The sequence below is a fragment of the Polypterus senegalus genome, chromosome 13 (genome assembly GCF_016835505.1).
Source record: "Polypterus senegalus isolate Bchr_013 chromosome 13, ASM1683550v1, whole genome shotgun sequence".
Lineage (NCBI taxonomy): Eukaryota > Metazoa > Chordata > Cladistia > Polypteriformes > Polypteridae > Polypterus > Polypterus senegalus.
The window spans coordinates 58,000,330-58,014,862 of NC_053166.1; the positions used below are offsets into that span (position 1 = coordinate 58,000,330).

General features: G+C 35.9%; 1 protein-coding gene across 5 annotated transcripts in view; it reads left to right on the top strand.

Annotated features, from left to right (window-relative positions):
* The first annotated feature begins 932 nt into the window (after positions 1-932).
* The window catches only part of LOC120542166 (protocadherin-1-like), a 367,416-nt gene continuing 353,815 nt past the window's right edge, over positions 933-14,533 (top strand). For 2 of the 5 annotated variants that reach the window (XM_039774408.1, XM_039774407.1), the window contains exon 1: positions 933-2,736. In XM_039774408.1, the coding sequence (XP_039630342.1) occupies positions 2,720-2,736 (17 nt within the window). In that variant the 5' untranslated portion in view covers positions 933-2,719. Of the gene's footprint in view, positions 2,737-4,847; positions 4,867-7,693; positions 7,712-14,533 lie in introns of those variants that run through there. The other 3 variants (XM_039774404.1, XM_039774405.1, XM_039774406.1) reach the window with 3 other exon arrangements.

Below are 14,533 nucleotides of genomic sequence, written 5' to 3' on the forward strand. Positions count from 1 at the left end.
ATATGTACTGTACTGTACTCTTCAGCTGCGAGTCATCTCATGTTATGTTTTGCTAACATTTTAGGTTGTGTAAATCATTACTGTCAATGTTAGCTATTCCAGATAAAATTATTTTATAGCTGATATTATACACAAATATTTATTTTTAAATATCGTCGGGTTCGACTAGTCAAAACCATTTGGTCATGTAGTTTACTTTCTATAAACAACAATACCGAAACTTCATACATTACGAACTGTCTACTTACGTTTGTAGATTTTCAGTAGGGTGTGATGAGGATTTAACTCGCAGTTCAGGGGGTTTCACACCGTCGATCATACAGTAGCTCTCATTCCCTAAGTGGGGTGCACTACAAACGTCTGTTTTCTTTAAGATTTAGCCATTCAGAAACTAAATGCAGATAATGCAAATTGCTGACATGCGTGGATAGAAATAATGTATATAATATCTCAACATGCTAATGTTAGGTGACTTTCACTTTTTAAAAAAGCTCAGCCAAACATGATCTTTGCGCAAAAAAAAAAAAAACCGCTAAAAGTGCAATACACTGTGGCATATTAGTCGTGTTCATGGATGGGCTTTTAAGCTTTTCGATTTCTTTTACATGTATTCTTTATTTGGATGCTGTATCACTTGAAAGGCATTACCAACAAACATTAATGACACGTAAGCTGAGGTAACAAGTGAAACAAAATCCTTAATGAGCTGACGACTCCAAAAGCTTTGGGGAAGGCAAAACGCATCAAGCACTAAAATAAATTACGTTACTCCATCTCATTAAAAAATGCCTTTAGACTGACAGTCACTCCACCTAGAGGTAGCTCCTGCCTCGCCCCCAGTGCAACCGGGATTGACTGCGACTTCGGCGATCCTTAAATTAGATTAAGGCGATGAATTTAGTACATTTGTGGTGGGTTAGGTGAAACCTGTACCAAGAACTGCGCTCTAATCGCGATAGGGCTCCATCAAAGTCATGTACATCCATAGACTATAAAATGAATGAATTTGAACTATTGGGAGTATTTTCTCATCTCTTAAATGTCAAACAAACCTTAAGACTGGCTTACTTTGAAGCATTACCGTGTGTCTTAATTGTTTATTAACGCCCTGCTAAACTTGTACGGAAACACGAGTCATTTCTCGAGTACTGCGGACTAAACCCTGACTACAGGCAGGCGAGGTGCCTTTTAAAATGGAAATAGGAGCTGTCAGGAAATCGGAAAAGACCTGTTACCACTCTCTCCTCCCACCCATTGTTAGTTGCAGCTTTGTGAGACCCCAGCTGTGCGAGCAATATACATCGATCCTTCCCAAAACATTGATTAACAATGCTGAGACTTGAGTGGCAAGTCGTCTGTTTATTTTATTTACTGAAAGCTGGTCCTTCCCTGCTGATTTGGATTGTAGTGGCGAGTAAATTGCAATTTGCATTCTGCTTCTGGAGGAATTTAAGAAAAGCACAGAATAAGACACGAATAGTAACGGCCCCCTTCTCCGTTTAAAGCATCACTTCTTGAGCTGCATTTTAAAGCGTCTCACACAAACCCGCCGACAGGCTGTTTCTAGGAAACCAACGGAAGCAGCTCTGCGTCGCTGCTCACTGGAGGCGAATGGGAATGTGCTGAGAATCAGGATCAAACTGGTGCATGAATAAAACGGGAGGGGAAAGATGTGTAAAATGCCCCAGTAAAACGGACTTAACGAAGGAGAAAAACGGTTGTTTTTATACAATTTATTCACGGCACCTGAACGATGGCTGACTGTCTTTTCCGTGTTGATCAAGATTAGTTCAGCACAGCACTCTGTTTTCGAGTTTAAGGGCAAAGATAAATTTACTACAACGAGTGTGGTTTAAACGTAAGGGTACGCAACACTGCACCTGTCTCCTTTAAGGGCGCGCAGGTGATGCGAAATAAAATAAAATGGGTTTGATCGGGTTGTTGAGGGCTATCTTAGCCCCTCCTCTTAAGTGTTTCCCACTAACAAACCACCGGGAGTGAGCGAGCGAGCTCGACAGAAAACCAGAGATGGGGGTGATGTTTGCAAATGGTTTCACGCTCCACGCACGCACAACATACCCGTCTTAGGCGTAGTGCAGAAATATCTGTGAAGTGAAAAATAATGGCACAATTATAAACTGTAGAAACTGGATGTTTATGAAGGTGATCGATTCGGGACCAACAGAAACACCTCTGTGCGTGAGGCTGACAGCCACAATAGTGCCTTAACGCTACTATAACATAAAGCAAAGGAATGCAGAAAGACTGGCTCGGAGTTGCAGACAGTTTGTGTCCCTCCTGAAGAGGAAAAGGGAAACAGAGAGAGAGTGCGCGAGATCCACAGAGGAGCGAGCGAGCTAGGAGAGAGAGAGAGAGAGAGGGAGAAAGAATAATCACGTGTGCGTTGCTGCAATCAACATTTGCTGGAAACACAGTGAGAATTATTTCCAACACAGAGCGCTCGCAGAAGTCGCGGACGAGAACCAAGTGGACCATTGCTATAGGCGCCTTTCTGGATTTTTTTTTAAGGAATAATAGACACCAATGACTGTGAGGGGGTTTCTGGATTTTGTATTCGTGAAGGATTGTGTTTGAATAAATTCTGGATTTTTGGGGTTTGTTTTGTTTAACGTGGGAGTTTTGTGGACTGCAGTGCCTGCGTTCGGGAGCAGAGTGAACGCCGCTCCTAAGCCGGAAAGAGCGTACCAAACCGGCTTAGATGAGCAATACAATAAGGTAGGGATGAAATAACATCATAAAATGTATAACATATAGAGTAAAAGTATCCAGCTAAACAATGTGAAGTACTACATTTGGCTGAAGCAGTAATGCCCAGCATCTTAAGTTGGCAGTGGGGCGAGACCGATATTTTAAATAGGGTTATTCCGTATTGATCAATCATCTTGATATTTTTACATTTTGATAATGTTTACAAAGTTTTTTTAGTAATGTATTATTTGACATTATTGACAAAAATCCGATTCTGTCTGAAGCCAACCATGGAAATCGCGGTGTACAATTTCCACTCATACAAAAATGTATCTTTTTGACAGTTTTATGCAGCAAGTCAGGTTTTACAAGTCTAAGTCCTTATAATCCACCAATTCAAAAGCATATATCAGTGGCTAATGGAGCAATAAAACCACAGCGAATTGGTCATGTTTCATGTTCGAGTTTTGGACAATCCTGTTTAGGTTTTGTGAAACATTTAATATCACAGACGGCGAGCATTAAAATTGATTGGATGGCGATAAGCCATTGCGAGAAACACATCATTTAACGCTTACACAAATAGAATATTTAAAATTAAAAGTAAGATGTGTATTGGTATCATTTAAATTCAGCTGCTTGATTTATGAACCTTTCACTACCCTTCTTTCATTATCTAATTCTAGAAATCGCGACAGTTGCAGTATAAATATGCAAAATTAACAGTTGGCACGTTGTATCTATTGCCTGTTGGTTTCTGAGAGTATCAGTGAAATTGCTGTCCCCTATGTAAACTGCCGGACAACTACTTCTTGTTAGATTCGTGTCATTGCAGTAAAATGGAATTGACGTTTTGCTAGCTTAATACCTAGCAGGGAAGGGGAAAAGGCTTAAATTCGCATAAAAGGGATGAGCGACAGCCTACAACGTACATTTTACGTGCTGCATTGTGCGCAGGGCTGTGGTATCAATATACTTAAGTATTTTTTATTATATACTAAAGGTGATATGTCCTTTAACAGTAACAGCAGTAGTTTGTACATTTTAAGAAATGTTCAGATTGTTTTTTGTAGTCTTTATATGCGTGTAATTAACGATCAAGTATCGATCAAGTTTTTGTTTAGACACAGTCAACTCACCGTGAAATAAGAAAAGCCGAGAGTTGGTTAAAATAAAATCGCTTCCCACACGAATTTCTGTCTTATATACAACAACCTGTTGTTGCGAAGATCCCCGTTTGAATTCACAATGAGGTGCTGAGTGGGGCGGTGCTGAATTGCTACTAGAATAAGCAGCCGCAGCATCGAGTTGTGCACATTTTACGAGGAATGCTTTTATGTTTTATGAAAGTGCCCCCGTAGGTGTTTAGCAGAGGCTTTCTAGTTCGATGGATGATGCGGTTATGTTAATGCTGTTTCTACGGTTCACAGTGGAATAAGCTTCGTAACCCTTCCATTTTACAAAGACCGTCTGTCACTTGTGTGTGTGTGTGTGTGTGTGGTTTAGTGCAATTTGGATTGAACTCGTTTAACGATGGATGAATGAATATTGTAACAAATCGCCTTTTGACGATTAGGTTAATTTCGTAGATTTGTAAAACTAACTGTAGCATTATGTTTTTTGTTGTATGTATTGGTTCAACTAGTGTAATTATAGAATGGCATAAGTTAACATTCTGAAAATCTGAACATTATCAGATGAAAAATGTAGGGAGTAGTCCAGTACTGAGAGCCACACCCTCAGTATAACGTCCAGTCACCACACGGCAACGTTAAAAATTCAGCCCGGTGGAGGTTTATGAAATTTAAAAACGACCAACATCGTAATTAGCTGCGCTGTTCAATAGTCGTGTGTTGAGAGGACTGAAGAGGAAGAAAAAAGTGAACTTAGCGTGTTCGATGTGGAAAAAGGGCAAACTGCGCCGGGAATCATTTCGGTTGCAAATACGTGCCAAGAAACACAAATAATCACCGAGTTCGAACCACACACGTTGTCCAGTGTTAATAGGCTTAAATGCGCCCGGAGTTTCGCGACCCGATAAGCATATTACACGACGTAGATCAGACGTCTTCTTCTACCATCAGAGAAGCGGTTTGCTTCAATTAACGTGATTAATTTCACTGTTTTTTTCCGAAATTGTGATAGTTTTCATGTACAGTAGGTAGACTATTTTTTATTGTCTTATTTGAGTTTTCATGTACAGTAGGTAGACTATTTTTTATTGTCTTATTTGTATAGATCTATGTCTACGAAAAGGATAGTAATTGCTTCTATGCCATAACATCACTGCCTATAACAAACTAGCGTAGCGTCGACAGAAAAATGGTACATGCTTTGTGTTGCTGATTAAATATATGTATTTCAGAATTGTGCATTTTAGCGGATCATGTTGACCTTATTAATAACTAATTTGGCTGCAAAGTGTAAATTCAGACTTGGGGAAAACTTCAGGTTTTCCTCATTTAGCTAGTAAGGTCATGCTTCTGCATTGTTTCCAAAGTCCTTTATCATTTAACGTGGACTTTAAGTTCCGCTTGAAATATAACCTTTTACAATCTTGTGTCACAAAGACTTCTATTACCGATCACCTCAACTTCGTAAAATTATCAACCCAGACTATTTGCAACACCAGAGCTCTTGCTTCCACTGTATACTTTCATAAATTGATAAAACATTTATCAGTGTTTGCCACGCGACTGTACAATGGGCAGTGGAGTAAGAAATTGATGGATAATTTTTTTAAATATTTTAAATTGAGCAATTGTCTATATTTGTCAAGTATAGCAGAATGAGAAAACTGTTTAAGAAGCTCTCTGTCCTGTTTTCGACATTGTGTAAGCTTGCAACAACTGGTCAAAGAACAACCAATAATACTTAGGTTTATGTTTTGGTATGGACGGTGCAATGTTAAGATAAATGCATGCTCGATGAAAATACCTATTGCGTTCAGGTACAACAGTAAGAGAAAGACTGTTTGTTATTCACGTTTGTGTGGAGGAAATCAAAATAGTTTTCATTTTGATAATAAATGGCTAACACGCTTTTTCAACAGTATAATACTGTAAAGAAAAAGCGACTTGGGGTGTTCACACATGGACGGTCAAAATAGATACGAGACAAATCTGTTTTAAACATAATGGATTGCTGTTTTTCAAGTAGGTCGAGGTTTTCTTTCTTTCATCTGCACAGCATCCTGATGAAACTCAATTTGTGTACTTTGGCAAGTTACACTTCGATGATGGATATGTTATAACTGTGATGGATATCTTTATCGAGTGCGCTCTATACAGGGACCAGCGATTATTATAAAATAAGATTCACTTTAAACATATGTAAATAACATTCAAAGACTTTGTACAACAGTTAAGCAGTTTTTATTAGTACTGTTCTGCAAACTGGAAAAAAAACTCAAGATTAAAAATGCTTTACTTGTCAAGTACTGCAAGGTATAGTTAATTAAATGTGAGAAGACCAGGGTGACCTGACATACTGCTGATCAGAGACCATGCTGTGCAGCAGAAGTGTTAGAGCAGTCATGTATAAGTTGACTTTTTCACTTACACAAGTTTGATATAAGAATGAATAAAATTCAAGGCCATACACAAGCTATGAGGAGTGGGGATGAGTCTTAATTTACAAAAGGGACATCTTTAATACTGGTATTTAGCAAATTAAAAACCTAGACAGTTTAAGCCCACTTTAAATTGTTTTTCTCTTTAAAATGTGTATATTGAAATGATTTTCATTTTGTATAGTTAAAGCTTAGTTAATGATTACTCTGTCTAGAGTGTGCTTGTTTTGAATTATTTTACATAAATACTATTAAGCTTATTATCTTAGTTAAATTATGTTTCTGCATGGGCATTTTGCATATTTAGCCCATTTATGTATTTACCCAAAGAGTGGCAAAATGATAAACATCATTACTTTGAAATATCATTTAGCCACTTATTTTATTTTTTGTTAAGGATTCTTAAGTATGAAAATATTAAACTTTTCTGAAATATGTGCATGTTGAGCATTTTGCAGTATTTATGAATGTATAATAGCTGAATATATTGCAAAACATAAATATATTTGAACCTTATATCTAGTTCTTTAGAAATTTGTACCAGGGTATAAGTTCTGTCAGTTCATATTAGTTGGTTAGCAGCCATCAGTCATTTGATGGAGGCAAATTAGCATTAGTTGATGCCCTTCCAAACCTTAAATTCTGGCATTGTATTTTCATATTGTGATGGGAATGTGTTCTTGTTAGAGCACCTGTCAAGAACCAAATTAGTAGCTTGAATCAGATATAAAAATTGTTTGTATAGATTATCGAAAAATAAACATGTTTGAAAAAGTATTTCATGTTAGAGTTTGGATTTTTCATTGTTATAGACATCTGTTAAAGGTAAGCTTCTAGATCAACTCTTAAATTTATGTATATTAAGGATGCTGTATTTCATCTAGTCAACTCAAAATGACCTGCATGTTATTGATTTATACATATTAATATTTGTTTAAAATATTCTTCTCTTTTAACCAATATTAAACAGTACAGAACGCATTTGTTTTTGATCGCATGCATGCTTCATGGACTATTGGCCCCTGGTAACTTATTAGATTAGTCCAAACCTATGAAAGTGAATAGCCTGTTTTTATAGGTAATCATTAACTGTGCCCTGTGTTTGTGTTTGCACAACAGAAAGTCACAATGTGTGGTGTAACAAGTGATTTCTTGGTGAATAGGAGTCTTGGCTGCTATTGTTAGACCAGTACCCTATATACAGAGCCCCTGTAACAAATACTGTAAAATGATTAGTAGTAATACATTTAGTCGGAAAAAGAATACCCCTTATTAAAACAAAATAGTATACTAGATGGGAAGAAGTATGAAAACTCACCTGCAAAATTGCCCAGAGTTTGATTATTCACGAAAGTCATTGCACTGAAGAGTTAGAAGTCTTATGTGTGAATCTGCATAGCACCTCATAATGCCTTAAAGCTGTACTTTATGGTAAGTGATGTGTTAGCATTATTGTGGATAATTTTACATGTACCATTTTAAAACTGACTTGAGGTATAAAACGCGTTTAACAGATTCATTTGCTCTTTCTTGCTGAAACAAGGCCGTGGCCCTGGTACAGCAAATTGTATTACTAGCTACCACTGGTACTTCATATGGAAACAGCAAACATGTTTGATGATTGCTACTTAAGATGTCATTAAATACCCATCAGCTTCTATTGATCAAGATGCATTGCTTGCAAGACAGCAGTTCAGTTTAATGTGAGGTTAAAGTGCACTCTTGCCAGCAATGAAAGTGATTTGAGCACGTTTTTAAATATAAGATGTTTAGGTGAAAGAGTGTAAGATGAAGAGGGATGGAGATATCGAAACCCATTATTGAAAAAGGATAACCATTGTTCACTTTGGGGTTTAAATCCGATTACAGTTTGTTTTCTTCAAGCTTTACCCCAGTCCCTGCTGTAATGGATTGTGTGCTGATTTGTTAAGGGCAGAGTGCATTTAATCGAGACTGTTATTTTGTAAGAATATTATAATTTTAGTAGATACTTCATATTCATGTTATTGCCAATCATTGCCCTTAATTCTCTCTATTTTGTCCTAAATAGATGACCCATTAGTTCAGTTGCTAGCATTGCTTCTGTAGAAATTCAGCATTGTAGATTCAAATCCTACTTTCACTCAGTGTCAATGTGGAGTTTGCACATTACCCCTTGGTTCTCTGTGGGGTTTCCTCAGGGTGCCCTGGATTTCTTCCCACATATCTGAAGATGTACATAGTAAGTGATCTTGTGATTTCAAATCCGCTGTTATGTGAGGGGCCCTGTGATGGACTATGGCCCTGTCCAGGGCTGTTTTATACCTTGTGCACCGTATATACATTCAATCCTTCGGTCTTCTGCGCAGCCCTGAATTAGATTCAATGGATTGGAGGATTTTATATTATTTTGATGTAAATTCCAGTTTCAAATATCTGTAAAGTAATGAAAGTTTGTTTGAATTGTGGTTTATCGCTAGGTAGGGTTTAGGAGCAAGACCCGTTATATGATGCTTTAAGTTTACTTGTGAAAATAAAAAAAAAATGTAATATTCTGTGAAGAATAGATTATGTGCTTTCCAATTTTCATTTACTTATCGCATTTTAATCTTTTCACTTCACTCTTTGTGGTATACCTGCTTCAGCTATACCAAATCTTCCATTCTCTTGTTCCTTACTGTATAAATGAGTACCTTCTGTTTTCAAGATAGTTTGCACTTGTCTCTATTTTTCGTGCATGTGTCAAAGCCATTTAACCATACATTTAAATCTTAAGTCTTTGGTGTAAACTTTGCTGATTCCTTAGAATATGAGTAGCAAGTAAACAAATCGTTACTAGTAGTTTAAGTTAATTGAATTAAGATCAAACAAAAATGTGGCTTTTCTGGAATGGACTTCAATGTCTTTCAATCATTGTGCAAAGAAAAACAAGCTTTGTATTAATACCTCAATTATCTTGCTTTAGTTTGGTATCTGATAGATGAATCTGAATGTGTGTTTATTTGTCTTATCTAAGAAGGCCAGAAAAAAACTCCCAAAAAACCCCTTGTAGGGAAAAATTCAAAGAAACCTTGGGAAAGGCAGTTCAAAGAGAGACCCATTTCCGGGTAGGTTGGGCGTGCAGTGGGTGTCAAGAAGGCTGTCAATACAACACAGTACAATACATAACAGAATAAACATTCTAGAAGTATGGAGTAGAATTTCACATGAGATGATATCACATAATATGATTTGGATTTGTTTTAAGTCCTGGAGAACCTCATTCATCAAGCTGCCTCCCCCATTTTGCCATTCCACATCTGAAATAGCGCTAATCCGATGAAAGTACCCCTGTTTCTCACGATTCTTGCGATCCTCCATCAGGGATGACTTTACCTTAGGCAGGCAATATACATTTTAAAAAGATTGTAATTTTCTTGTGAATTATTACATATGCATTATTTTCACTTTAAAAACTTTTGTATAAACCATACTTGTCCTTTATTTCTGGCCCCATGCGTGGTTACATCTCTTTGTTGCCAGACGTATAATGCTGCGCATGTTGTGAAGGGGGGGTTTGGCTAAATGCACGCTTGGGATATGTCTTTGGATCATTTACTGTATTTTTGCTGCTTGTGAGCTGCCTCTTTTGCCTGTCGCATGTCGGCGTTTTAAGAGCTGGGAGCACATGATGCTTGTCTGCAAAATGCAATCCAACAACTGTTAGGTTTGGTGTCTGTGAACTTCTTTTACATGATGGCTCACTGTGTGGTTTTGCGCGACGGTGTAAAAACAGTAGTTGTCTTTTATTTCTGACCCCGGGTGTGGTTAAATTCTTTTTTTTATGCAGGACGTATAACGCTGCTCCCATTGTCCGAGCGTTTGGGGGGGTTTGCGAGAAGGGCAGAGCGACGATATTTTATCCTTTTGCTACTTTGTGTCTCTGCTGCTTGCGTTGTGATCGCTTCTCTGTGATCATAAATATACACCTGACCAAATTGTGTTTTCTTTTAATTAAACTTGTAGTTGCTTTAACTGTTGCGGGTCCACAGGTTCTCATACTGTATGTTCCATTATTGTGTAAATCTATGTTTTGTGCATTGAATGATGCAAATGCGAAAATACTTTTCTTCTGCTCTTTTTCTTTTATTTCTGACCTCGCTTTAACCTGATATTTTTTTAATGACACCTGGTCCTGATTAATTTCCTTTTTTTTTTTTTTGTGCTAATGCGATCTTTTATTCATCGATGTTTCAGTTATAAAGTGTATAAAGGACAATATATGTACTGAGACACCTGTATCAGTGGTGTGTGCTGCTTCCCGTTACACTACTGATTTTTTTTTTTTTGCCCATTCTCTTTCATCTCGCGGGTCTTTAAAATGTCTTTCGAGAACTTCCGAGAAGATCACGTCTCATCGCCTGGCTTTTGCATTCCAGGATTTTCTTTTATATAGAGAGAGATAATAATGCCAAGTATGATTTACATTTTTGTCTTTATAGAGCAGTCTTTTTCATTTTTAATTTGACAATATGAGTGCCTCTGTAGCTAAACTGATAAACACACCTGACAGTGTCCAAATACACATTTTAACTTTTTTCTTTTAAAATTGATTCAAGGATTTTTCTCATTTACAGTAAATGCTTGCTCAATCTATTAATTATTATATTAGTTCATTTGCTTTCTTAAGCAGTGACTGATACTGATGCATATGTAATAATATGGCATCGATTTCAATATGTAGGACCTAATGAAGTGGGTAGGGCAGTGACCCCAAATGGGGTCACCAAATAGGCTAATGGGGTCGCAAGAAAATATTTAAAAATAGAAAAAACATTTAACAATATTGAATAGGAAGTGAATGTCAATATTTCAAACATATGGGTTTGTAAAAATGCTTAGATTTCAGAATGGGATCACAAACAAAAAAAGCTTGGGATCCTCTGGGGTAGGGTAAAACAAAAAGACTGTTCTTATGAGAAATCTTGCAGATAGCTCATAAGAAATGTTAAGAGAGTGTGTGTGTTTTATATGTCATCGTGTATAGTATAAGCTTCTGAAGATTGAACAGACTGTACATTTTGTCTCTTTAGAAGGCTTGCTTTCTGTCTTGAAATTTTAACAATTCATACACCATGGCCTTTGTATTCCTGTTATTTCATTTGTGTATGTAAATATGAAAAAATGCAATTTGGTATAAAACATGATGCATGCAAAATTATCCTTTATTTCTCATTATTTGTGAACAGCTATTGTGTTAAAAAAAATATTTATCAATAGATTAAATCCTTTTTGCATAATATGAAAAGCTTGGAAATTACCATCAGGTTGGTTATATATTTATATATCAAAGCACTGAGCACATTAGTTTATTTCCACATTTCCTTCCATGCGCCCATCCTCTATAAGTAGATTAAAAACAATAAAACCCTTTTAAAGTTTGATAGGATTTGTTTTACAAAAAAAACTTATGAAATGTTTTGTGTCTTTTTATAATTATTCGAGGTACTGTTATGTTTACTAAATGATTCTTTAAAAGGTTAAATGAAGTTACACACTCATATCTTGAAAATGTCCATACACTTTCTTTTGTAAATGTTGTCAAATAGTATCCTTGTTTGCAGAAGCTGCATTTTTCTTTGTTAGATTATTTGCTTGGTATCTCGAACAGCAATTTTTAATTCGCAGTCAGTACATCTAATTTTAAAATTTTCCTTATCTGAATCAATTTAAAGCCAAGGTCTGTAATTTTATAAGCCTCTAATTAACAAACCACCTTCATCACTTTCATTATAAATACATCCATCTATCTTCCAAACCTGCTTGTCAAGCGCGGGATTGCGGGGCAGCTGAAGCCAATCCCAAGATGCAATTGTTGTAAAGCAGGAAAAATCCCTAGGTAGCACCCCAGCCCATAGCAGATTAAAATTACATGTAATGGAGATGCAAGTTTCAGTGCGCTACATCAGTAGATTTCAACTGTAATGCTCTTTTTTGGACTTTATAATTTCAAAACTGCACATGTATTTAAGGCAAGTTTTCATTTATTTAGTTTTCTAATATTTTTTTTAGTTTAAAATTTTTTAAAATGATATGCTTAATGTAGCTCTGTTGCTTATGAAGAAATATTACATACTGTGATATGTCCTATATGAAGTACTATATCTTCAGCATTAAATTTGTAAATATTCCTTTAATGTACATAGATACCTATTGTTGTTTTGTTTTCCATATGTGCCCTCTTGGTAGAATGCACATACACACAATTTCCTTTTTTTTTTATTTTGACATATAAAAATATGCTTTACAGGAACCCAGTCAGTTGGCTGACTGGATCTTTGACTAGTTCCTCACACCAAGGCAATAATTAGCGTAACTGAATGCCTTTGAATTATGGAGTGAGGCTGAAGTCCATGGTCCACAACCTGACAGACACACAGCTAACATGTATCTCTTCAGTGGTAATGATAATGGAACCTATTCAGTATCCTGTTAGGATGCAGTGATTGAAATTTGGAAATAACAATTGAGTGCATCATACTGAAAAAGAAACCGCAGCGATATCAAAAAAACAGATTTTGTCGTATTTCCTACATGTTTATATGAGAATGCTTCATTAAGAAAAAAATCTTCGTACTATAAGGAACATCAATTTCTCTTTTTTTTTATAAAGTTATGACAAGTTGGAGGTTAACAATTAAAAGTGTTTAATTTTAAAGCAGATAGTTTTTTGTTTTCCATTTTGGTATAGAATTATGCAATAAGAAATAGAGTGCATAGGAAAAAAATTAGTAACTTTTTATAGGTTTTAAGCAAAAGTGCTAAATATAAAGCTTTTTTATATGTTCCCATCTTAAGTTTCCACTCGCCTAACGTAGTTAATTGACTGAATAAAAATAACTCTGTTTGCTATTTAAACTTCATATAGTTATTCAGAAAGTAAAAACAGAAGATAAATGATCTTGTGCTTTTGATGGTGCTTTCTTCATTTTTCCCTGAGACTTGAGTGTGTGCAAGTAATTATTTCATTATATTATTGAATATATGACAGTAAGCAAAATTAAACATGGTTGGTCATTAACTAACTAAATTGAATCGATGAGTGAAAGAGTGTTCTTTCAGAGTGTGACTTCAAGTTAAGGCAGGAAATGTCTTGTACTATCTGTAACCATGAAATGAAATATGATTGTGTAAAGAAGGTTCGGTAGAGAGATGTTATTAGGGTACTATTCTTAATGAGACATGTTAAATCTCCCTATGGTATAATTAAGAAATAAAAAATGTAAGGTGAAAGGTGGCTATCTGCGTCATATAGTTCTGTTCCAGTATCTTGATTTTTTTTTTTTTTTTGGGAGCAACAATAACATAGCAGTGGGGTGTCCAACATTGCTTATATGTTCCCCTTTTTTACATAAAAATACATAAAAATATTTTTAAGCTAAGATTCTCTTTGTACTTAATCTTTTGTAATTCTAGTTAACAAGGCACAATGCAGTAACATTAAAATCAACTGTCTGGTCTTGGCCAATGAAGAAACTCTCTTGGAATTTAACACTTCTCATGTCTTAAAAAAATTCTTCATGCGCAAGTCAAAAATAGTTTGAATTGCACATGCCCCTGTGGAATTGCAGATTTATAGTACCATTCTCTCTTTACTCCTTTGTTGAGAGAAATTCCTTTAGGACTTATTCATTCATTTTCCTTCTGTACAGGTCAAGCGAAAAAGGTATATGCCATATACTGTATGAAGTATTTGTGGGGTATTTGACAGTTTATAAAAGAAAAATGTAACGAGTGTTCTTGTGAGAATTGTCAAGCTTCTGTCTTTTTGAGGTGTTATTACAAACATAGTACTAAAAGTAGAGCTCCCATTTCCTCCATAATCATTACTTGCTGTGCTATCTAATTAATGTAACATTAATAGGCAGCTGTTTTATAGATGTGACAAGGCATGTGCAATTAGGAGATGGAGGTAACATCAAAGTAAACCACACTCCAGACTAGAATGGCTAAGACATCAATCTTTGCATACTTGGCATAAGAGAAATGAGGTAATCTATATTTTGAAGATTCTTGAAGTAACAACTTCATTACCTGTTGGACAAGGAACACTGGAGAGACTACCTTTTTGCATCTGTGCAGATTTCTGAATGTGGTGTTAAAATAATTTTACTTTAAATGCAGACAATATCTGTATTGTTGTGTATATATACTGGTGCATTGTAAATCTGTGGCAAGTGAGAATTTTGTATGTTACAGATTGGATAAGGGAGTGAAGGTTAAACTAAGGCTGCT